This window comes from Abramis brama (assembly GCF_963993115.1).
Source record: "Abramis brama genome assembly, chromosome: 2".
NCBI classification, from domain to species: Eukaryota; Metazoa; Chordata; class Actinopteri; order Cypriniformes; family Leuciscidae; genus Abramis; species Abramis brama.
In genome coordinates this window covers 13,954,974-13,981,867 of record NC_139964.1, presented here as the reverse complement: position 1 = coordinate 13,981,867, position 26,894 = coordinate 13,954,974, and the positions used below count along the sequence as shown (strand labels likewise).

Here is a 26,894-nt window from a genome sequence, read left to right as displayed (position 1 = left end):
AATGAAAACCACACACTCCATCAGTTAGGGTTAGAAGAACTGTTGCCAAACATATAAAATGCTAGAAACATAATAATCACTGTGATAATGATCCAATCATAGACTCTTAGGCAATGTATATTATATATTATATTATATATTAGCCATTATCTGCTTAAATTTATAAGTTATATTTATTTATTTTATATAGGATGACTACCAGAGAATAAGGCTTCCAGACTCATCCAAAGCTCAACATGATAAAGAGGAATTTTACAGACCCATAAACCTGGATTACACAAACACAGAAGCGGTCGACACACACTCCTACACAGATGTTGTTTCAGCACAAACACAAGATCAGATCTACACAGAACTGAACGCCAGTAGACGGAGTCACGTGTATCAGAGTTTAACAGCGGATTCTGCTCAAGAAGAGGCGATCTATCACACTATTGATCACTGAATCCTCATCAACAGCCTCATCAAAACCCTAGATTCCTCTGACAGCTACGATAATCCAACCTCTGTCAGCATCACAAGTTTTTGTGTTGTTTTCACTAAATAAAATAAAAAATATTAAGTTTACTGAATTAATTGATACAGCCTTTTGTTAAAGGTACAATATGTAGTTTTTCGCCACTAGGAGTCACTAACCTCTTCAAAACAATAACAAAGGCGTAGATTGATGACGCAGTGAATGAGCGTGGAATCAGGGAACTTGTCGTCATGCCTGCAGCATAAACGTCTCGGGGTAAATGTGAATTAGCTCAAGGATATAGGGAATTTTGGAAATATTAATAATTATAACTCATGGTCATAATAATTCAGAAATCGCATGTACATTTATTTTATCAATTATCGAGATTACCTTGTTCTGTAACTGGTCTGGTCATCAGTCATTCGTCCAGCGAATAAATGTGAGATTATCACAGTTAAGGAGGGGTATCCCTTTACAAACTCCAAGAAAGTTTTATCTTCTGGCCACGAACATCAAACTTTCTGAGTTTATTAATTAAAACTACTCAATGTAGTCTATAATATCGAGCTTGTAGCTTAATTAGATCTTTTTGTTTCATTGACTTTATAAGGTGGGGTTTCAAACACAGAGACAGTTAAAAGTATAAATGGATTTTAATAAATGTAAAACTAAAGATTATATGAGCTACAAATATAAACGTACATAAAAATGCAAACAATAAAAACAACACAAACATTTAACCAAACAAGAACATACGTGATCAGGATGAATGAAAGAAAGAAAGGAAAAAAGGAAGGATATCGAGAGAAGAGAAAAGAGGGTAACTTAATTCACAGACCTAAGAGCTAGACACCTGAAATCAGCTTTACAGAGAGATCAAAATTACTTGCACGATTTTGTACTCTTTCAGTGGGATGCTGGAAAAGGACGCGCGTGTGCACGGGTCCGGCTGGTTTGCGTCTAGCGTCGTCTTCCGGTGTCGTTTCGCAAGACGATGTAAGGCTCACTTGAATTTAACGTTACCGAGAAAGTTCAGATCATTTCCCTTGTGGAGGGGGAAAGGCAGGGATGAGCTTAGTTGCAAAAGACGGCAGGGCAGCTCCTACATGACGCGTGGCATGCGTCCCAGAGGCCAAGGCAAGGCCTGTCCAGCTGGTTCCGTTGGGAGGAGCAGCGCTGCGCGTGGAGAAGAGGAGGTCAGAGCAAGAGCCGGAGATGAGAGAGAGTGCGAGAAGTGGGGGTCTCTGCCTTTTAACAGACCTCTGTTTACGCCCTCTCTTTGAGACAACAGCCAATCAGATCTTCTTATCTGAAGCGGGAAAAAGTTTATTTGTGTAAAGAAGACACGCCTCCCTTGACCATATGTCTTATGAGAGAAAGAATTCATATTTCCTCTTAAGATTGTACACCAGAACAATACATTTTACTGTAATCTCCTATGTGTGACTGGTTGAATTAAAACAGGACGGTCAGACAGATACCAAGAATGGCAGGTAAAGGATAAAAGGATGACAGGGTAGGAGAACATAAGGTTACATTCATATGCATCATTACACACAAATAACGTTGGATTAAACACACAATAAAATTGTCAGTGTTTCCGTTATGGCCAGTGACAACACTTGAGAAACACAGGAATACATATCAACATTGCTATTGGATCACATGTGTGGAAATGTCTGTTTCAAAGTCCCGAGTGTGTTTTGTGTGTGTGCGTCTGTTGGAATGTCACGAGGCTGTAAAGTCGGGGGGAAGGTCATGCTGAACTGGGGGGATACCAGCCACACGGGCGCTGCTAAATTGCCCCGTGGGGAATTATTAACCAGCGCTGTTTTCCTAAGGACAAAGACGATGTGTTCGACATCACATGATTCACTTAATGTGAAAAGCAGATGTCATTGTTGCTACATGCCGATGGATCTAATAATGTTTATTGGGAAATGTTTATGGATGAGTGAATACATTGACTGTGACTGTGGTTTGAAGTAGGGCTCGATTGCTAATGAGAGACAGATATGAGCGACACACGAGTCCTGGGGATATAAAAGAATGCGGAGGACTTTTATTTTACCTGCTATTTTTATATTAGTTGATTTTTATATTATTTTATACTTTTATATTACCTGCGAACTACCAGCTATTCACACTAATCAGTTTATTTAACAAATTAAACTAGTAAGGTAACACAGCGCTGTTTCACTTGGTCTACACTATCATACTAAACTGTATTTGAGTGTGTTGAAGGTTATAATGTTGTTCTATGTGTTAGTTGGTTGGCTGTATGAGACTAGCAGCAAGCTAGATCAATATTAATATATACTGATCATATTCTAACATTTCATGATGTTGAGCTATATAACATTGATTAGTTTTATGTACATTTGCTCACCTGTCTAATAAAGCACTTGCAAGAGCGTGTCTCTGTCAAGTTGAAGTTTGTCGCGAAGCTCTCGGCATCTTGAAAACGCCAATATTGATTTCATTTGACATCGTATATGACCTAACAAAGCCTCATTTTCTGAAATCACGTGACTTGGCCAGTTTAATATACACTTTGAAAAGATTTTAAACAGAATGTTGAGTCTTTGTACCTTTTTATCATTTAATGTTTTATTTGAAAAGGAATAAAGAGAAAAATCTGTCACATGGACTCTTTAATACACAGATCAAATATATAAAATATTACAGAAACAACTCTAAACTCATTTATTAATTACACATTGACTGTTTATTAATGTCACATGAATATAATCCATTACTTTCTGCAGAATGGAAACTCTGAAGATGCGTTTCATTTTTCACCAGTAGTTGTGATGTGGATGTGTCCAGCGATGGGACAAAAGCTGAGTAAAGTTTAGCTTGTGCTTCATCTTACTGTGGCGTCTTGCTGTGGCTACAACAGAAATAAGACACACATTTACATAAATCAACACTACAAATGGTACAAATAATCTCAGAAAAAAAAAAATATATATTTCTGTCAGTGAATCGACTCGTATAATCCATCTCGTAGCAGAAAGAAAAGACTGTTTAGTATCTGACTAGTTGATTGACTACTGAGGACATTTAAAAAAAAAAAAAATGAAATTGAGAAGACTTGAGAAACTTACAGACAGATTCTCATATTCAGAAGAGCCCGACTGGTGAACAGCAGGTCTGGGATGGACAGTCTATGGGGAAAACACACTGATTATTGATTATCTGACTTTTGAATGAACAAACTCTTTTGTACATGTAGTTTTTGATATTTCTCTTACTGTGAGTGTGTCGTAGAGGTCAGATGATCTGGACTTGAGGTCAAGACCTGTATATGTGCCTTCACTGGGATCAGTTCTGGGATCAGTTCTGGGATCAGTTCTGGGATCAGTTCTGGGATCGCTCTACAGGGAAACAGAGAGAAGTGAAATCAGAGAGAAATGATTATCACCATTTTAAATTTTGAAGAAAAAAAAATGAATGTAAAAGATTTTAAATTGCTGCCATGACGATCAAAAGTGTAATCACTCCATAGTCTCTACTCATAAAACCATGTACAAATCCTGAGTGTGTGTATATATATCCACAACATTCCCCATAATCCTTAGTTCAGACTCTCATCCATTATCACATTCACCTCTGTCTCATTACCTTGTTTACTCACCCTATAATAGCCTGGTTTTAACATTCATTCTCTGCAAAGTCTTGTTTAGTGTTTGTACTGCAATTCTGAGCGTTCTGTCTTTTGATCTCTGCCTGTCCAGTTTCCTTTTTGCCTGTGTCCCTGTGACCCCTGTGACCCTGTGTCCCTGTGACCCTGTGACCCCTGTGACCCTGTTATTGTTTGGACTGATTACTGTCTTTTTTGACCTCTTGCCTGTTTTCTGGATTACGTCTTTGGATTACCCTCTGTTCAAATAAACTGCATTTGGATCCTCGACCTTCGTGTCTCAGAGCAGTACGTGACAATATGTGTGTTCTACATGTACAAAGAAGCTGTTATTGATTTATTAGTATCATTCTGTGGTTTTGGCCATCTTACCTCATACTCGTGTATTGCAGATCTACAGTTTATCCTTTTCTTCTGACTGTTAAAAAGAAACGGAAACAAGCCATTTCATTGTTTTGTGTACAATTCAAAAGTACTTTTGCATTAGTCTAATAGCAAATTATATTACTCTTTGTTGATACATATTTATTTACATTGTATACAGTATGATGGTGATCATGATAGTGAATATTGCACATGCCACTGTGATCACTACCCAGACGGGCCAACCAGCACCATGATGATCTGAAAGAGGGAGAATATCATAATTAAATCTACAAACTAGAATGACACTATGGGCCCTATCTTGCACCCAGCGCAATTGACTTTGTACACCGACGCATGTATCATTCCTATTCTGCACCCGCGCAAAGCGCGCTTTTCCCTCCACAGAAGCACGTCGCTAAACTACCGAATGAACTTGCGCTCCCTGGGCGGTTCAGCGCAAAAAAGGAGGCGTGTTCCGGCGCAAACGTTCCTTCATGCTATTTTGCAGGTTTAGAAAACAATTGCGCCACTAACCAGGAAAAAATAGTTTAAAGTCAGTGGCGCGTTGTGCATGTTATTCATATGCTATTTTAAGGGCGCATGCTTGGCCATAATCAATGTAGCGTGTGCACAACGCGCATACACTTTGATTCTCTCATCTACACAGAAGCAGCAGTTTTCATTTTTGCAAATCATACATTATTATGATAGATAGATAGATAGATAGATAGATAGATAGATAGATAGATAGATAGATAGATAGATAGATAAATAGATAGATAGATAGATAGATAGATAGACAATTTATTATAAAAGCATACATCTAGCTTACACATTTACCCATATTATCATACACCTTTTTAACCGAAGTTAATTTGGGTGGGTTTCTCCATCCCCAACGTCCCTGACGAGAGCGTTGCTCTCCTTGGCTGTGAACCGCTCCTGGCGCGCGTCTGGCAAATCCGCCGTTATAATAGGAATCCGCTTTAGAACAAAGCGCGTCTGCTCTTAAAGGGAATGTGAGATGACGCTCTGATTGGTTTATTTCACGTTACGCCCAAACCACACCTATGAATAATGAAGCTACTTCAGACCAACCCATTTTAGATTTGCGTCGGGCGCAAGAGTCATTTATCCCGCTGGGAAAATAGCAACAGCGCCAAGACCCGCCCACAAAGTTACTTGCGCTTTGCGCTTTGACACTTGCGTTTCAGATCGTTAAAATAGGGCCCTATAACTGTCTTGACTGATGGACACTGAGATGCTCCTGGGAGGGTCTAATAACAATTATTATTATTATTATTATTATTATTAATAATAAATTGAATTACAAATATTTTAAATTACTAATATGGACTGAATTTATAAAAACAGAAAATGTGCATGTTATGTTTTATCATGAACTCACACATGACGTTTAAAGTCACAGCATCAGAGTATTTCTCTCCATGTTCATTGATGGACTTGCACTTGTATTCTCCACTGTCATCAGAGCTGATCTTTGAGATGCTGTAGGTTCTTCCAGATCCTACAATCGTTCCTCCTTTAATCCAGCTGATTTCTGCAGGAGGGTTTGAGTCACTGATGCAGTTCAGAGTCACTAAATCTCCCTCCACTATTACACAAGCTGGACTGATGAAGATCTCAGGTTTCACTGGAGGATCTACAGGAGAAACATATAGTATCACCCGTCACTCGCCCCACCAAAACACTTCTATTTCTGTTCTTACATACAGATGGTAGGGGCAGAATTTAGCATAAACAACATGAATCCATGGATCCTTGAGTCAAAAGGTCATGTCACTTATTAAGAAATATCCAAAACGAAAAAAACCACACTTTTTTCTGTGTGTGTGGTAGTCAGTAAATCAGTGATGGATAGATTACTTACAAACTATAGTCGGTTACTGATTCCAAATTACATGAAAAAGTAGTAAGTAAATATAATTGTTAGGTGTGGCTGTAGTGATGTTTGGTTCTTGAACGAATTGTTCTTTTGAGCCGGTAGGAAGTAACCAGTCGAGCCGGTTCATTAATCAAACTGAATCAAACTTTAGTTCATGCTCAATAGGCGCTCTTGCGACAGACGTTAGAAGCTGCAGTCTTTAGCCTCCTTGTTAGAGCGCCTGACTCTCACGCTGGAGACTAGGGTTCGAGGCCCGCACAGAGCAGGGCGAGTAGGACACGGGTGGAGGGGTCACACACAGTCCAAAGACCATGCAGGTTATGTGCATTGGACAGTCAAAAATTGCCTGTGTGTGTGAGAGAGCCCTGTGATGGACTGGTCATCTGTCCAGGGAGCTTTCCCCTGCCACTGGCCTAAGAAACTGGGATAGGCTCCAGCCCATATATATATATATATATATATATATATATATATATATATATATACACATTAATAAATATATATATATATATATATATATATATATATATATATATATATATATATATAATAGCCAGGGAGAAACTCGGGAGAACACATTTACATTAAAACATAGACAATACCAGAAAAAGAACTGAATGAACTGAAGGATTAAATATACACAAGGGAGGATAATCAACAGAACAGAGAACAGGTGTTTGACTAATTAACAACTATGGAAACTAACAATTTCAGGCAACTCATATAAACAGGATCAGAACCCCCCCCAAAAAAAAAAAACTAAATTAAACATAACCCTAACAGTAATCTATTACATTACACACATTGCCTTGTTTATCACATTAATTTGAATAAGATATGCTTGGTATAAATACATATAATCAGTTACTACCCAGCTCTGACTGTATTATGCAACAGTTTTGTTTTTTTTTTACTTTGTTGCATAATACTGATTACACAACAAAAGTATTGTATTTTTGTTTTCTTTTCTTTAAAGCTACACTGTGTATTTTTTTAAAGTTGATTCTTAGCAAAAACACTTTGTTCTTTCAAAATGATATGTGCTCATTCATGTGTAATTACTTCCACCAACTAATCAAGTATTCTCGTAAGCGTAGAATCTGCCATTCAGAATACATATGAGCGAGTCGCTCGAATGACGGCAGCCATGTTGCGCCTCCATCTTGAAAATACATTAGCCAAAGAGGGACATACCAAGCTTCGCCTTTCGCGCTTTTACACTTGGTGTCACCGTGACGAATGCGAGGGGGAGATTACTCGTGACTGTCGGCAGATTTGAAAGCCTGTTGAAGATGGAGGATCATTCCTATTCTCGAGGACATGTAGCAGAGTCGTCAAGGAAGCGAAAGAGAGAATTAAAACAACAACGCAACAGGCAAATCACCCCTCCGCTCCCCCGCTCAAAGCTACATCAGGCCGCTCCGCTCATTATCGCTCAGCGCTCAACGCAATCCACTCAAATCGCCCCCCGCTCGCTCCAAAAAAGGAAAAAACTCTACATGTATATCACTTTTAGCTTAGACCACAGCCTTACCTCCTAAAGAACTAATGAGCAACAACAACATTTTTAAAATAGAAATGTTTTATTTCAAATTACAAATTAGGCCTATGTAAGAAGGAATATAGCCTACACCAGGGGTCGGCAAGTAACTTTGGCCGCGGGACAATATTTTTTTTAGCCAGTAGATGGCGGGCCAGCTACACGGAGCAGGCCTATGGATACAAATTAAATACTCGTAATGAAGTCTCTAGTAGCCTATAGGCTATCCAATCTTTTGTCAAGCAACATTGTCTTTATTTCCAATTTAAAAGACGAAAGACGACATTAAAAATTGCTACAAAAATGGTTATTCTGGTGTTTCTTTGTCTGTTTGCGCCCGCAGTAGGCCTATAATCGTGGAATATGATGGGTCAGTGTATCATTCGTACAATCGTTTTTTCAAATTAAAACCAAAAATAAAAAAATGAAAAACAACTTGTTTTTCCATTATTTATTTAATGAAATAAAATGAAAAAACGAATAACGACGGATTTTCTGATTGTGTGCTCAGATCAAAAAATAGAAAAAATGAATTACTGGATTAGACAAATTTTAATTTAGATTTTTAATTTAGGCATTTAATTTAATTTTCACCTTAGGCATATATCAATGAAATCATTTTAAACAGATCAAGTACTATTGTGGTAACAGATTACAGCCATTTTAATAAGGGTGTGAATAGCATTTGCTTACAGTCCGACTTTTGAACTTTATTACTTTTTTTATTATTTATTTGGGACACACACATACACACCTAAGGTTTAAGGAGGTCTGTGTGGGACTGTTTTTTCCATCCCGCTCCCACAAGGTTTTATTCAGCAACCGCTTAAAATACACTCTGTGTTCACCCGCTTTATTTCCCGACCTGACGGGTCCACAAAATTTAGATCTTGTTTCCAGAATCTCACATTCAAATGTCTCTAACGGAAAGAGAGAGATTAAGTAGCCTTATAAATGCTATACAAAAATTGTGTTCGTGTCAATATAAATATTATTTTAACATTGTACTGTCAGCAGAGAAAAAAATGTCACAGAAAAAATTAATGAAATATAAATAACATAAATTAAATAGGACAAAGCCTATCACTCAAATTTCTAAGCAACATCAACGAAAACCATATTGCCCTACTGACAAATGAAGTAGGCTATTTTATGCCAAACTATTTCAAACATCCTTGCAAAAAAGGAATGCTGTTGACTGACAATGGTTTCAGTACCAAACAGCTCCTCAGAGCTAGGTGTACAAGTGGTCAGACAGAATGAAGTGAGGATACGCTGTCAAAAGATGTCGGGAGTGGGCTATTGTCAGTCAGGCCGCCCGCTCAGTCCAAAGTACACCAGAGTTCCGACTGCTACTGTCTTTATACTTTAGAATTGAATCCCGCGCCAAAATATCAGGTTTCTGATATCTGTTCTCCGACTTCACGAGCACAAAACCTCACAACACCCTCCCCCTGTCGGTGATTGGTTGGAACACTATTTATTTTGGTTTTGAGTGGTTGGTGAACCCAATTGTTTTTGTGTGCAGATCTCAGAGCCTAGGCTGCCTACAGAGACGTGATTTTTTGCTTATGGGACGGGCAGCTAGTGAATCGTTAGGAAAGATTAGATGAATGTGACATTTATGTTTGGGCCTTTTTTGGGCCTGAAATTGCTGATACAACCTTTAAAACGCCTTCGGAATGGGAGGGGCTAGAAAGTAATATTCAGTTGGTAGTCATATACAATTTCATCACTAGATGGAAGAAAATCTTACACAGTGTAGCTTTAAAAAAGAGAAAAAAATGTTACAATAGAAGTGAATGAGGCTAAGTTTGGAAGATTTAAAGGCATAAATGTGAATCTTATTATTTCATAAAAGCATTTACAATCAGTATTTTGTTCAAATATGTGCATTATTTGAGCTTTAAAGGTGTTTAAACCATTATTTGAACAGCTGTTTTAGTGTTTTGTGTTTATGGTGTGGCGTTGTCATGACATGGGAGTTGTAAAATTGAATATAACTGAATATAACATAAAATGTTAAAATCACATATATTGTTCATGTTGCTGTACTATTAAAACAGTGAGCATTTAAATGTTTTAAATATTAGCCCCAATTACTATCATTTTTAAAGAAAAGGAGGGACGAGTGAACTCTACTGGCTTTGGAAAGAAAACTTTAAAAAACATACTCACACATGACATTGAGCTGAACAGCAGGAGAGATGTGAGTGTGTCCGTCTACAGCACAGCTATATCTGCCTGAATACTCTCTTCTGACTGACTGCAGCAGGAGTTCATTGTTTCTGTCTCTTCTCTCAGTTAATGGCTGTGAGTTTCTGTACCAGATGAATGTTGCTCTGTCAGTCAGAGCGCAGCTGCTTTTACATCTCAGAGTGACTGAATCTCCCTCTGTCACTCTCTCAGGAGACTCCACCTGAAGATCTGAACACAACACACACATTATATCTAGTGCTGCTGTCATACACTGATTATTATTCAACATAATGCACAGAAGAAGAGATAAACCTCATCAAAGTCACCTGTGATATTAAGAGTCACTCCTGGGTTACCAAACCAGCTTGCACCATCTTTATCAGTGATGAATCTGAAATAGTACATGTGTGAATCCTTCAGTGTCACATGACTCAGTCTGACGGTGCAGTTCTGCTGTTTATCTCCCAGATACTGAAGCCTCTGACTGTATTCAGGGTCCTCAGACAGATCTGGAGGATCTATACTTTTTTTGGTCCAGAACACTTTCATGATCTGAAGTCCAGTAGGGTATTTATAAGTGCAGCTCATTATCACTGTTGAGTCCTTTAGTGCACAGATGTGTGAAGGACTGTAACTCACACTCCAATCATCCAACTTGCTACAAACTCCTGAAACACACATTAAAGGGATAGTTCATATAAAAACGATGGTTTCATAATCATTGACCCCTCATGTTCATTACATTCTTTTTCTTTTTGTAGAATTCTGATATTGCAAAAACATTAATATAATCATTATTGATGCACATATTTATATTGTACATTAATTTCAGTGAGAATAATTTAAACATTTATCTAAAGTTATTATTCTTTTTAATTTAGCTCTGACTGTCTTTATTTTTTACTTTATTTGCATTCTTTTTTTTTTTTCACAAAATTTGTTTGTGAAAGGGGTTTTAACAGGGTGCTGCCGGACTCATGATTGAACAAAAGAAAGACTTTGATGATTGACTAAAGAACATTAAAATATTCTCCATCAGGAGCGACTCACTGTGAATCATGAGCAGAAACACCAGAGGAAGAGGAGGAGCCATTATCAGTGACGTCACTACAAGAACAATAATACAGAATCACACAGTTGTTCCTAATCCTGGACGATCCCCAGCATTTTAGATGTCTCCTTAATCAAGCACACCTAATTCAGTTCATCAGCTCGTTATTAAAGGCTCCAAGGCTTAGATGGGTTTGTCAGATAAGAGAGACATCAAACATGTGCAGTATTGGGGGTCCTCAAAGACCAGGATAGGGACCACAGGTATAACACACACAATGAGCATTATAAAAAACATCTTTAGCTTTACAAGCATTTCCATAAATAATATTTCACTGAGAATATTTCCAATTGATTAGGTGGTCAGTGGTTTCTACAACAGTATTAATCTGACTATATTCACACAGTAACCAGCGTAACTCTTACCGTGTTCTGGTGAGTCTCTCCAGCCGGCGTTGAACTGATGAATTTCTCATGGTTACACACTGTTCGTTTTAAAATACTCGCACACACAAAAAGTGTTTCTTCCTCTTTCTTGTCCACCACTTTGATAGGTCATGTACAAAGATTTATTAACATATAGGACGTATTTACAGTTTAACTTGAATTTCCACATTTTAAAAGTGAGGGGATGTTCATATAGAATACAAATAAAAGTGGGTTTTTAAACTTAGTTTTTATAGCCTTTTGTCCTGGAAACATTTTCTGAAGAATTATTGAGCAAGACACTCAAGATAGGAACTTATATTGAGTAAGACTGGATGTCGACACTTTGACCGCAGACAGACAAGTTGTATTTTGACATCCTCAAGATAATTTTTGCCTTCAGTTTATTGGTGAAAAGAATAGCGACAGGAAGTGGTGGCCAGTAGAGGTGGGTGAGACAGGAAATGACCTCATCCAGAATAAGGTTCTGAGCGAGCTGAGTAGTGATGTGTCGTTCATGAATGATTCGTTCATTTTGAACGAATCTTTAATATGACTCGGGACTACCGGGTTGTCTCAGAGAGTGATTCGTTCATTTTGTGTTGACCGCGCATGCGCATTACGCAACATATGGGTTAGTGACTCGTCAGTGACTCGTCTGTGTCTGACTCTGATCTGTCTGCTGGGCCGGAAACAGAAATGATTAGTTCATCTATCGAGTCTTCGGGTTCGGGTCTGAGTCTTTCGTTCTTCCTGTCAGTCCCATAGAGGCTATGCTGTCAGTACCGGAAAGAGAAAAGATTAGTTCATCTCTCGAGCTCTCGAGTCTTCGGGTTTGAGTCCTTCGTTCTTTTGTCACGTGACTTGTCACCGTATTAAATACTAATTCACAACCTTTTTACAAACAAGCGCGTTGTTTTTTTGTTTTTGTTTTTTTTTTACTTTTACAGTTACGTGATGCGTTTCTGTTCTCAAATGTATAGGCTATATTTGTGAATTTTTGTCATGAAGATTATTTTCTGTAACATTGAATATTTAAGAGTTGGTTAATGCAAAGCTTTATCCGTATGATAGCGAAACCACTTTGATGAGACTTGTTTACAGTGGATTATAATTTTCAGTTAATATCATAGACATTATATTATTAATTATAATATATTATAATATTTTGACTATTCAAGTCTAACTTCACAAATTCCAATTCAATTAGACTATTACTAATTTTGAATCAACTGCAATTTATTTTTCTCTATTGAGTTGTTGTGATTTTGTTGTTCTTGTGTTATTAATTAATAAAAATCAGTTTAAAAAATTGAAATGAAGTGTTATGTATTTTGGATTCATGCCTATTTTTGAGTCATTCACTATGTTTTTTAGTGTTATTTTAGTGATTTTTTTTTTGTCACCTAAAGTTTGAAACCTACACCTTTGTAACATAGCTTATAGGCCTATATTAGCCTACAATTAATGTATATATATATATATATATATATATATATATTGTTATTATTATAATATAATAATATATTACAATAGAAGCAACAACAACAATAGTAATAAAAATAAAACACACCACAGATGCACAAGAAACATTTAGAAAAGAGACGGACAGGGGCAATAAGATGGAACTTTTATTTTTCAGATAATGTTTATTGCACATATTTTGTAATTTCATTCCTAAATATAAAACAATATACATTCAGACGCAGTCAATAATACGAATCTAATGTTGTATTTGATGCGAGATACCAGCGGTCACGTGACAAAAGAACGAAGGACTCAAAGCCGAAGACTCGAAAAAAATGAACTAATCATTTCTGTTTCTGCATAGTGCTATGGGTTTGTGGCTTGAAGAACGAACGACCCGAACACGAAGACTCGAAAGATGAACTAATCATTTATCTTTCCGATACTGACAGCATAGCCTCTATGGGACTGACGGAAGAACGAAAGACTCGCACCCGAACCCGAACTCGAGACTCGAAAGATGAACTAATCGTTTCTGTTTCCGGCCCTGCTGTATTATCACACACGGCACGGCCCAGCAGACAGATCAGGGTCAGACACTGACGAGTCGACAACTAACGTCTCGAGACACGAGAGGAGGAGAACAAACGTGATAAATATGAAGTTGCAAAGGAAAGAAAGTCTTGGATCAGGAGGTGAGGTGAACTAACAGAGTCAGACTCCAACAACTAATCAATTAATAAAACATTTCGGTTTCTTATAATTTGGCCTTGGCTGCATTACCAGTTTATTTTTATTCTTTTTACAAATGTAATCAACATTTTCGTAAGTAGCCTACTAGATGTGTTGGGATATTTAACATGCCATTTTATTTATATTATGCTGAAATGAACGAAATGACTCGAAAAAAGATTCGTTCATTTTGCTGAACGAGACTCAAAGATCCGAGTCAGTAAAATGATCCGAACTTCCCACTACTAGAGCTGAGGCGATACTAAAATGTGACGTGAAAACATGGCAGACTGCTGATTGGTCAGAGAGAATCGTCACTATTCCCTGCGTCATCATTGCACGCGCCAGACGGAGTATCCTGAATAAAAAACAGCAAAAACAAAAACCAAAACATCCAAAAACAGCATACACTCGATTTCCTCCATTGTCCTGTGTGTGCAGGTAGCGGGTGTGTCTCGCGCGTCTCGCGTAAAAGATTAAATCACGGCAGTTTCCTGCGGCGTCGCTATGACGACCAGGTACTATTGTGGAGGTACTATCTGCAATGGAAAACGGAGCGAAAAGCAAGGCGAGCCGAGCCGAGTCGAGTCGAGTCGAGTCGAGTTGAGCTGGTACTGGTAATGGAAAAGCGCCATAATAGACTGAGGTGTTCATCAAAGCTTTAATTGTATCCACTGTTGCTAGTTTGTTAGAATAGCCCAAATATTAATATTAACCCAGCTATCACATATAGTAGGTTATTCTGAGCTTAGGTCTACAATGACCCAGAAATGACCACACACAAGCTTAAATTTGGTCAAATTGATACAGTCTTTTTATTTGCTTACAGAAAACACATGAAGTCAAAAGTTCAAATGACTTTAACAAACAAATTGCCAAGCAGTGACATCACAAAATGTGTTTAGTCTCACTAAACATGTGTTGTTGGTTCTTTGGCTCTTTCCTTTGTATTCTGCTCTTGTAATGAGAAAAAGACCACAGACACTGTATTCACCTGATTTAATGAATAATAAATAACTGAGTGAATTAGCATGCTAAATTGACAGCCCTACTCTCAGAATATTGTTAATTGTTTTGGCCTTTGTCTTCATGATGGTCTCATTTACTCATTTGACACAGCTGTAGATCACAGACGCCTCTTCCACAGTCTGCACATTTGATAGCCTAAAAACATCAAATAAAACAACAATCATGTTATGTATCAGAATACATGATGATGAAATTCATTAAACAATTCAGATGTTTCTGAAACATCAGTGGGACACAAAGTTATTAAGAAAAAAATATCCAGATTTAAAGAACTTAAATTTAAAGAAGAAAGAAAGTCATACAGGTTTGGAACAACTTAAGGTAGAGTAAATGATGACAGCATTTTCATTTTTGCGTGAACTGTCTCTTTAAGCTCGTCCTTCTCACCTCAGGACAGAATCAGGCTGACGAATCCTGATATTGCCGTAGTGGCTTTCGTTCTCCTCTGCTCTCTTCGTCTCTGTCTTTCTGTGATGTTGGACAGTTGCGTACTGGATCTCCTCAGTATCTCTGCATTCAGGAGCATTTCCGTCTCTTCTGGGTTTGCTGGAAGTAACACTGGCGTACTGAGCGTCATCACAATCGGCTGATTCAGAAACATGAACGTCTCTCTCTGTTACGGTAGAGTACAGATTGTCCTGAAACGGAAAAAAAAAATATATATATATATTATTTATCATTCACATTTAAAGGCTGTTCACACAGAACACGTTTTCCCATTTCAGTGCACTACTTTTCCATTGTTTTTCTATGTAAACTCGTGCTAGACCGATGTGTGTGACCGTTAGAAATACGGCACTGAAATAAAAATGCGATAAACTTTTAAAAACACATCTCTAGACTTTCTGGGGTTTTTTGTCTCTCGTTCCACTGACTTGTCTCTCACGTTTTGTGTGAATGGCCCCGTCTAACTAGACTCTTCACATGTTGTGTCTGGAAGATTTACCTGTTTTTCAGTGAGGTCTTCAGCTTTAGCACCTCTTCGTTTTCTCCTGATTTAACAGACATTAAACTTGTAAGCTGCATTTTAAAGATTCATTACTACTCACATTACATGAGGCATTTCCACCTGCACTAGTCTGAAAGTGAATTACATTCATACACTCACTGTAATTGAGAATTTTATTCAAACTTACATTATAAACAGAACGACGATGACGATGACGATGAAGAATCCTAAACATGCTGTGATCCCCAACCAGACGAGCCAGCCGTGACCACGATTTACTGAAAGATGAAAAATTTGAGTTCAGATTAAGTCTCAAAGCTTCATACTATAACTGTCTTGAACCCTTTATAAAAGAAAAGCTTCACCAGTGACAGTTACAGCGTCTGATCTCTGAGATCCATGTTGATTGTGAGCCTGACAGTAGAAGCGTCCACTCTGTAGTGCACTGAAACTCTGTCCAGATCCAACAGCTGAGGTTTCATTCTCCTTAAACCAGCTGAAGTTCAGAGCAGGAGGGTTTGAGTCACTGATGCAGTTCAGAGTCACTGAATCTCCCTCCACTATTACACCAGATCCACTTATCAACACTGAGACGTTCCTGGGTGGGTCTAATAACAATTATCAGATTATTTAAGACCTCTGACACATTTTTAAAATGACTAATATGAACCAAATTAATCAAAACAGAATTTGCATCTTATGTTCTATCATTAACTCACACATGACGTTTAAAGTCACATTATCAGAGTATTTCTCTCCATGTTCATTGATGGACTTGCACTTGTATTCTCCACTGTTATCAGAGCTGATCTTTGAGATGCTGAAGATTCCTCCAGATCCTACAATCGTTCTTCCTTTAAACCAGCTGATTTCTGCAGGAGGGTTTGAGTCACTGATGCAGTTCAGAGTCACTGAATCTCCCTCCACTATTACACCAGATGGACTGATGTAGATCACAGGTTTCACTGGAGGATCTACAGGAGAAACATATAGTATCACCCGTCACTCGCCCCACCAAAGCACTTCTATTTCTGTTCTTACATACAGATGGTAGGGGCAGAATTTAGCATAAACAACATGAATCCATGGATCCTTGAGTCAGAAGGTCATGTCACTTATTAAGAAATATCCAAAATGAAAAAAAAAAAAAAACACTTTTTTCTGTGTGTGTGATAATCAGTAAATCAGTGCTGGATAGATTACTTACAAACTATAGTCGGTTACTGATTCCAAATTACATGACAACAATTGTAGTTAGTAATATAATTGTTAGGTGTGGCTGTATAAAGCGCTAGTGATGTTCTGTTCTTGAATGAATTGTTCTTTTGAGCCAGTAGGAAGTAACCAGTCGAGCCGGTTCATTAATCAAGCTGAATCGAACTTTAGTTCCAGTTAATTACGCAAAACACACAAGACAAAGTAGCATGTGCCACTCAAAAAGACCCCACTGTTGAAGTCTGCAGAGGATTACCGAGGATGGCGTAGTGCCATCATTGCTTGATGACGTATGGAACAGACTAATAGTTTTTTTAAACCAGCTGTCCGAATGAACCGGCTCGCGGAAATTAATCAGACTTTTCATCACAAGTAAGCGCACGACGCAGGAGATTTGTAGAAATAAACAGTCCTTATCCATGAATCCGGGCGGCACAGGGACTCATTGGTCAGCTCTGTTGCCTCACAGCAGGAGTCCTTTCAGTTTGCATGTTCTCCTGTGTCAGCGTGGGTTTCTTCCGGGGTACTACGGTTTCCCCCACACCACATGTAACGAAGGCCAGCTAGTTGTCGTGTGCGACTAAACCTCACTCCTCTGAGGGTTTGAGGCCCGCACAGAGTGGGGCGAGTAGGACCCGGGTGGAGGGGTCACACACACAGTCCAAAGACATGCAGGTTAGGTGCATTGGACAGTCAAAAATTGCCTGTGTGTGTGTGTGAGAGCCCTGTGATGGACTGGTCATCTGTCCAGGGAGCTTTCCCCTGCCTCTGGCCTAAGAAACTGGGATAGGCTCCAGCCCTTATATATATACTGTATAATAGTCAGGGAGAAAGTCAGGAGAACACATTTACATTAAAACATAGACAATACCAGAAAAAGAACTCAATGAACTGAAGGATTAAATATACACAAGAGAGGATAATCAACAGAACAGAGAACAGGTGTTTAACTAATTAAAGGCAGGGTAGGTAGAAATGGTCTAAAAAATTTATTTTTCAAATTTGTTTAAACTTTATGTACATATCAATACATAATTAAAATGTAAGTACTCTGAAAAAGAAAGTATCAAAATCGAGTGTCTGTAGACCTCTCACGACTGTTTTAAAGACATCTCATTATTTCCATTCACTCCACCCCCTCATTTCTGTGCTTCTTCCAAAGCCACGTCCCCAAAACACATGAACGCGCGACTCCGACCGCTGAGCTAGAGGACGCATTATTTACCTGAGACAAGCGGAGGGGAAGGGGCATTTTTTTGCCTGGTTTGCCTTCACTAACTGCATATGCCGGTACTGTAAATTTAGATTGCTCTTTCTCTGCCATTGTTTTGGTATTCCTAGGTTCAGTGCCTTCTTCTTCTTCTTCGATAGATTTTATTGGCAGCTTGCAAACATAGTGCATTACCGCCATCTACTGGACGGAGGTGTGATCAGGTTCCGTGCCTCTCGCACTCCTCAAATCAAACGGTCGCGCGCAAGTGGGTAGGTGCTGTGTGGCAAAAGGGTGGTTGCCATGGTTGCGAGAGAGTGACAGTCGCCTAAGCCAATCCTTTGATTCGTCCCGAATCGAAATAATGAGCTGTGTTTAATACAGATTATACGGTCTAGAGTCACTTGATTTTTATACTCTTTTTTTCAGAGTTCTTACATTTTAATTATGTATTGATATATATAGAAAGTTTTAACAAATTTGGATCTTTAATTTTTAATAAATCCTACCTACCCTGCCTTTAACAACTATGGAAACTAACAATTACAGTGTAACCGCATTAATACTGCATTAATATTAGCTCAAATGAAATATAGGGAATTTTAATAATTAATCAGGAATATGATTCATATATATCGCATATTACAGTTACATTAAATTATCGAAGTGAAAATAGATCGATTGTGTATATGAATGATCAACACAATGAGTTATGGTTCGTCATTAATATATCAATAGTCTTATTACAGATCGATTATATGAGATAACTTTTAATGAAGTTAACTGAGTTATCGAACAATCTGTTCGTCCAGCAAACCGACCGTATGACTTCTTTATCAACTGTTGTATAATATCAAGAAAATGCAATTACCTGCCTCCTTGTTTATTGTAGATGCCTTTTTGTTACACATATTTAGCCAATGTATTGGATATAATGCATTGCATTCAATGTTGTTATTTATTTTGTTCGTAAAAGATGGCTTATATTGTTTTGGCATAGATGTACAGTAATTGGTTATGTATGTATATGTGACTGTGCCAACCCATGTTGAGAGGAGCAGAAAAGTGCGATTATGTGTGTGCGCTAGAGGACTCCTAGAACTTTAAATGAACTCAGCCATCTTAGTTGAGTTTACTGGAGTTCAAGGACATGAAGAGGTGGACCGCTTGCACCTGCCTGGAGAAGGATCTGGGAAACTTTGGAGGAGTGTCAACCAAATGCCTGTTGTAAACAAGGAGTATAAAAGACTGATGAACTGACTGCCTCTTGGGATACTGATACGCCAGTGCCCCCGACGCCTAGAAGGGGGGGGTATGGTACGACCGCTTGATTGACAAACTTACTGTCCAATGATTCTAGGTGGTCTTGGATTTGATTGGCTGGAGTTTTTTGAGTCCTGCCCGTTCCACAGATGATTAAATTGCTTAATTTTCATTTCAGTGCTTCTAACTCAGTGGCTGTAAGTGGGTTAGGAATAGGATTTCAAGAAATTTTGAAAAAATGGACAAAAAAGAGAATCACATACCCCACCTTTAAAGGAACTGTATGTAGGATTGTGGCCAAAACTGGTACTGCAATCACTTTAAAAATACTGTAGAGCGGTGTATCCCCTCCCCCTCCCCCCTGACTCGAGGTTGCCAGATAAGCTGAATTCAGCAGAAACGTAGGCTGCTTCAATGAGCTTCCGACGAGACGTACACAGTAAGTTTTTTTCTGTTAATTATGTTTATGCATCATGAGAGATATTTTGATAAGTAATTATGTATTTAAAAAATGTACTAATTGTCATTAGTTAAATATAATCATAAAGATTTATGCTCGTATGTGACAGTATCGTAAAGATGTATGCTCGTATGTGACAGTATAATCGTAAAGATGTAACGTTATGCTCGTATGTGACAGACAGAACGGTAGCTGTAAGTCTAACTTGTAACGTTATGTATCTGTCATTAATGTAAGTACAAGCACAAGTCTATGTCACTATGTGTAATACAGCTATTCATTTAGCTGATGCTATAAGTGAAAGTGACCAGCTGTATTTTTTTACTTACCCTGCAGCACGCGTCCATAACACGCTAAAATATGTGATGTGAAATACAGGTCAACTTGCAGCATGTGTAACTTAGTCCACGATATACGTGAAGAACGAATGTCGAATCATTTTTTCTGAGGTAAAGTTAGGCTTCTGTCTCAATTACGTTTCAAATTGCCATAATGGGCGTGCTAATGTTGTTTTCCTCAGCGTCTCAGCAAAATGACAGAGAAACGGGCTCCTATGCATTGCTAATGTTAGCATACGTCCATGTGAGCTAACGTTACGTTACTTTGCACGAACATGCATAACTTTGTTCGACTGTCATGAATATATGATATGTGCATTGACATCAAGTACAAGTTAGCCAAGCACAAGTTAGATGAATCTTACATGTCCAGGAGAAAATTAGCAACGTTGGCGTCTGTGTTCAAATTCTTCTCCGTTTTCAGCTGTCTCCATCTTTCAAAAGCATCTCCTATACAAATTCTGGTTTTATTTCGGACTTTGTCACGACGAATTTCTGAATTATAACGAGGTCTTTTTGATTTAGTAACGTTAGACATTTTTATCCGGCTAGAGCTAGGGTAGGTTAGAGCAAAGCTGGCAACCCGGATCCCGAAACACTACTGACTTCGTGATTGGTAGATAGGTGGAGGGAGGCGCGTCAGGCCAAAACACAAAATGACAACAACAACATCAGTTGAGGGCTGCAAGTCCACTTTTTAAATGACAATATCCTAGCCATACTACTGTTGTCAGTGATATAAGTATTTGAAATTAACATGATTTCTTAATGTCTAGTGACACATCAGGGCCATTTTATGATTAATTGAAATAGATTTCTTACATACAGCTCCTTTAAACGATGCAGTTCTATTTGCCTTTATATTTTTGTTTATTATAAAAAGAAAAGTAACGAATTAAAATAAATTTAATTGATTACAAAATCTGCCTACTGAGACTTAGATTAATGATGCTGGAAGACTTTTAATGAGAACATACCACAGAGGAGTCTTCTGACCAAATTGTAAGTACCTTTTGAATGCTTATGGTTTAGGTCAGATTTGACTTTCTTTACCTTACCTGAGAATAATAAATAAATAGGTAAAAGGTGTTAAGAGTAAAGTACACACCGTAAAACACAACTCCAAGAAAGATTAATTTTCTGGCCGTGAACACTAATCTTCCTGTGTTTATAAAATTAAACTACTCGACGTAGTAAATAATAAAAGCTTTGTAGCTGAATCGTACTTCTCATTGACTTTGTAATATGAGCATTTAGACAGAGGCAATCAAGGATATAATGGATTTTAATAAATGCAAAACTAAGGAATACATACTACGATTCACATAGAGTAAATATTAGAGATGCACCGATTGATCGGCTGGTGACCGGAATTGGCCGATTTTCACGTGATCAGCCGTGACCGGCGACCACCGGTCAGTCTGACAAATGCCGATTTTATGCCGGTCAAATGCACTCGGGCGCCGCATGATTAACATCGCGCAACATCAGCATCACACGTGCACACGGTACACACATGTAGAAAACCTCGTGAATTACGTCCGTTCAGAGCGCAAGCGCGTATTTTTTTTCGGCGTGCATGTTAATCAATGAGTGCATTCACAACGGGAGCAGGAGCAGCGCGTGAGCGTCAAGCAGGAGCGTCGCGAGCAGTGAAGCGCGTGTTTCGGCGCCGAGTCTATTTGCTGCACTGCTCACGCTCAATTAAAGGGAAAGCACACTTTTGATGGACAAAATAGCCTAAATAGGGTTTCACCAAAAAAGTGCCCAAAATGCACAGACTTTGCGTGTTTTAACAAGAACTAGAGTAGGCTATGTCAGAAAAGAAAACGAAGACTAATATTTATAGAAAATGTACCCATTTAAACTTTTTTTATTATTCAGTTTGTAGGCTACAAGTGATTGCAATAGGCCTGTTTTTTATTTATATATTATTTTATTGCCATTCCCTGTTTTTATACAGACGTTTAGTTTGTTAAATACATATATAAAAAAATATTGAATATTGAATGTGAAAAGGAAATGGTTCTTCCATAACACTGCACTTTAGATATGTGTGAACTATGCAAATTGTAAAATGTTCTATTACAGAAAAGATATAAAATAAATATTTGTGTGTGCTGTAAAGTGGTTAGAAAAAATGAAATCGGAATCGGCTAAAATCGGTATCGGCAAGTCAAACTTAATGAAAAATCGGAAATCGGAATCGGCCCAGAAAATTGTAATCGGTGCATCTCTAGTAAATATGCGTATATAGCAATACAAACAGTAAAAACAATACAAGACACGAACGAAATGAGAATGAGAGAGAGGGAGAGAGGATGAGCGAGAGAAAGTGAAAGTGAAAGCAAAATGTCAGGATGACAATTTTCACCATTAACTCGTGAGAGACACCAAGCAATCAAATCACCTTAAGCAGGGGCAGACAACCTTAAACGCATTAAAAGCTTGATTAAGCTTATACTTGCATATAGTCTGTTGTGTTGCTGAGGCAAGAAGGCGCGTGTATGTTCGCGGGAAGTTTAAGTCTACTCAAAGTTAAAGTTGCCGGCTGTTCACTTCACTGAACGTAGGAAAAGTCCGAAGACGAAAATAAAGACAGAGATTTAAAGAAAAGAAAAGACGGAGGAACTCCTTAAGGGGTTGTGGAACCAGAAACTCTCTCAGACGAAGTGCCCTGGAGAACTTTCTGTGTCAGTCTCTTATGGAGAGGATAGGTTCACGCAAACAACCAATGACCGTCCGAGAATCTGAAGCGGGAAAAGTTTCCTTTGTCCTGTCAGGCGTTCATTTACATAGTTTATGACGGCGTTTAGAATTCGTCATTTCTACCCAGAAAGATGGTACAGATAGAATAATACATTTTACTGTAATCTCCTGTATATGGTTGGTTCAGTCAGAGCGAGGCGGTTAAACAGATACCAAGAATGAAATATAAAACAGTTAAGGATACAAAGTTACAATCAAATGCACGATTATAGGCATTTAAAAATTGTAGATACTCCAATATGACATGGTCATATAAAATGCAACACAGGAATATATCAAACATTTGGAAATGTATGTATATGAGTAAATCCATGGAAAGTCTGTGTGTGTGTGTCGTAGAAAGTTTCGTTATCTCTCTGGCTGAGAGAGAGGGGGGTGCATTGGAATTATTTTGAAGCTTGCAAAGCTAGGAGAACGTGCTGTGTCGTGTTGTTCTGGTACTACTCCGAGGTGCCATAAAGTGTCAGAAAGCAATCTAAACCCAGACCTGGTGGCTCCATGCCAGTAATTTAGATGCTTGAGAGTCAGGAGGTTAAAAGCTTTAGTAAGCTTAGCAAAGAATGTTTTTAGAAGAAAAGTGCTTAGAAAACACAGAGAGTCCGAATTTGAACGAATGATTCATAGCCCAGTCGTTACAACAGGGAACTCATATAAACAGGATCAGAACCAAAAAACAAAACAAAAACTAAACTAAACATAACCCTAACATTAATCTGTTACATTACACACATTGCCTTGTTTGCCACATTAATTTGAATAAGATGCTTGGTATAAATACATATAATCAGTTACTACCCAGCTCTGACTGTATTATGCAACACAGGTTTGTTTTTTTTGTTTTTTACATTTGCTGCATAATACTGATTACACAACAAAAAGTATTGTATTTTTTGTTTTGTTTTCTTTAAAGCTACACTGTGTATTTTTTTTAAGTTGATTCTTAGCAAAAACACTTTGTTCTTTCAAAATGATATGTGCTCATTCATGTGTAATTACTTCCACCAACTAATCAAGTATTCTCGTAAGCGTATAATCTGCCATTCAGAATACATATGAGTGAGTCGCTCGAATGACGGCAGCCGTGTTGCGCGTCCATCTTGAAAATACATTAGCCAAAGAGGGACATACCTGGAAATTCAAGCTTCGCCTTTCGCACTTTTACACTCGGTGGCACCGTGACGAATGCGAGGGGGAGATTACTCGCGACTGTCGGCAGATTTGAAAGCCTGTTGAAGATGGAGGATCACGCCTATTCTCAAGGACATGTAGCAGAGTCGCCAAGGAAGTGAAAGAGAGAATTAAGACGACAACACGACAGGCAAATCAACAAGACCAAAGTCAATATTGGAGTGGCTTTTCCAAGATGGAAAGAGCTCATGAGGAGCAAGGGTTTTAAAAAGTTGCCTGCTTTCTGCTCGACAGGTAATTCAGCCTATTTGTGTAAATTCAAAGTTTTATAGTTGATTGGTTAACTATAGCAGGGTTGTGGATAAAGCTAGAACGACGTCTAGGATAATTTTCCTCACGTCAATGATGAAAAGGATTGTTTACCGTGTAAATAATGCGGCCACCGCAGGAGTTAAAACGCCCTCGTAATGGGAGGGGCTAGAAAGTAATATTCAGTTGGTAGTCATATACAATTTCACCGCTAGATGGGAGAAAATCTTACACAGTGTAGCTTTAAAAAAGAGAAAAAATGTTGAGTACTTACAATAGAAGTGAATGGGGCTAATTTTGGAGGCATAAATGTGAGTCTTATTATTTCATAAAAGCATTTACAATCAGTATTGTGTTCAAATATGTGCATTATTTGAGCTGTTGTGTTCATGGTGTGGCGTTGCCATGACATGGGAGTTGTAAAATTGAATATAACTGAATATAACATAAAATGTTAAAATCACATATATTGGTCATGTTGCTGTACTATTGAAACAGTGAGCATTTAAATGTTTTAAATATTAGCCCCAATTACTATCATTTTTAAAGAAAAGGAGGGACGAGTGAACTCTACTGGCTTTGGAAAGAAAACTTTAAAGAACATACTCACACGTGACATTGATCTGAACAGCAGGAGAGATGTGAGTGTGTCCGTCTACAGCACAGCTATATCTGCCTGAATCCTCTCTTCTGACTGACTGCAGCAGGAGTTCATTGTTTCTGTCTCTTCTCTCAGTTAATGGCTGTGAGTTTCTGTACCAGATGAATGTTGCTCTGTCAGTCAGAGCGCAGCTGCTTTTACATCTCAGAGTGACTGAATCTCCCTCTGTCACTCTCTCAGGAGACTCCACCTGAAGATCTGAACACAACACACACATTATATCTAGTGCTGCTGTCATACACTGATTATTATTCAACATAATGCACAGAAGAAGAGATAAACCTCACCAAAATCACCTGTGACAGTAAGAGTCACTCCTGGATCACCAGTATATTTTCCACCAGGTTTATCAGTGATGAATCTGAAATAGTACATGTGTGAATCCTTCAGTTTCACATGACTCAGTCTGACGGTGCAGTTCTGCTGTTTATCTCCCAGATACTGAAGCCTCTGACTGTATTCAGGGTCCTCAGACAGATCTGGAAACTCTCCATTTTCTTTCACCAGTGTTTTGGTCCAGAACGCTTTCATGATCTGAAGTCCAGTAGGGTATTTATAAGTGCAGCTCATTATCACTGTTGAGTCCTTTAGTGCACAGATGTGTGAAGGACTGTAACTCACACCCCAATCATCACTAGAAACCCCTGAAACACAGAATTCACAAGGCAACAATAGGAGGAAACAAATACCCATCTATGAGTTAAACAGGACCATACACTATCATTAAACATTGTTTTTCTTTACAAAACTAGTGTTAATAAATGAAGAATTACACTTATGATGTGATCTGTGTAAAACCTACAGCCATCAGACAGAAGATGATGAAATGCAGGAAGCAGAACATTGAACACTAACCATGAAAACCGTTATGCTCTAAATGTTATCAGCTTCATCAGTTAGCATTATATCAGCATAACCTGAATAATACCATTTTCTTTAGAAGCAACAAATAAATCACAGAAATTTCCCTCCATTATAGTAGATATTTTACCAGTGCTATTTTTCCTGGGGCACCAGCAGTGCTAACTGATCCATGCTAACTAGCCAAAACCTTTTACTCTGAGTTAGTAATGAACTCGTGTGTCATTTACAGGAGAGACTCACCTGGAATCAGGAGCAGAAACACCAGAACAAGAGTCATCAGTGACATCACAGGAAACTAAATAATTTACACAACAGTTCAATATGTCATCTTTCATTTCATAAAAACTATAATAACAGCCGTTTATTGCATTATAAACACTGCAAAAATGATACAAATACTTTACAATCTTCACTGTTAGTAGATTTCCACAGATGAAACTCATTTAAAGATAACGTTAGGAACACATGAGTCATCTAACAGAGGTTATTATTAAATAAAATGTTTCTCACTCCAATTTTCTTGTGTGGAGATTAATTAAGTAGACAATATTAATTACTGAACAAGTGTATCTCTTACCGTTTTGTAGTTTCAGCCGCTGATAACAGACTCCAGGAGAGTGAAGCTGAAAACTTTCTTCTGCTATTTTACAGTTTTTTTCCTTCCTCTTTTTAAAGTCTGATCAACCTTCCCCACGCCGAGACAAGAACAACCCGAATGAAACCACTTGCAAATAGAAAAAGATAAAACACTCTCTCTAAAGGATTGGTTAAAGAATATCTAAAAGCATGACTACAGAGTTTACATTACAAATATCAAATGAAACTTTCAGTGTGAAGGGAAACCTCCTGTTAACATGATTAGATGGTGTTATTCAGCTTCCTGAAAAGTGATCTTCTTTCTTTAAGA

General features: G+C 38.1%; 1 protein-coding gene across 2 annotated transcripts in view; it reads right to left on the bottom strand.

The window, feature by feature from the left end:
- The window catches only part of LOC311077688 (B-cell receptor CD22-like), a 271,893-nt gene that overhangs the window by 49,935 nt on the left and 195,064 nt on the right, over positions 1–26,894 (bottom strand). The window contains exons 1-10 of one of the 2 annotated variants that reach the window (XM_084106275.1): positions 26,565–26,741; positions 26,228–26,282; positions 25,411–25,767; positions 25,073–25,321; positions 16,490–16,744; positions 16,136–16,378; positions 15,958–16,048; positions 15,768–15,813; positions 15,209–15,459; positions 14,590–14,956 (exon numbers count right to left, since the gene is read on the bottom strand). In XM_084106275.1, the coding sequence (XP_083962401.1) occupies positions 14,899–14,956; positions 15,209–15,459; positions 15,768–15,813; positions 15,958–16,048; positions 16,136–16,378; positions 16,490–16,744; positions 25,073–25,321; positions 25,411–25,767; positions 26,228–26,273 (1,596 nt within the window). In that variant the 5' untranslated portion in view covers positions 26,274–26,282; positions 26,565–26,741 and the 3' untranslated portion in view covers positions 14,590–14,898. Of the gene's footprint in view, positions 1–3,813; positions 3,841–4,478; positions 4,525–4,639; positions 4,731–14,589; positions 14,957–15,208; positions 15,460–15,767; positions 15,814–15,957; positions 16,049–16,135; positions 16,379–16,489; positions 16,745–25,072; positions 25,322–25,410; positions 25,768–26,227; positions 26,283–26,564; positions 26,742–26,894 lie in introns of those variants that run through there. The other variant, XM_084106273.1, reaches the window with a different exon arrangement.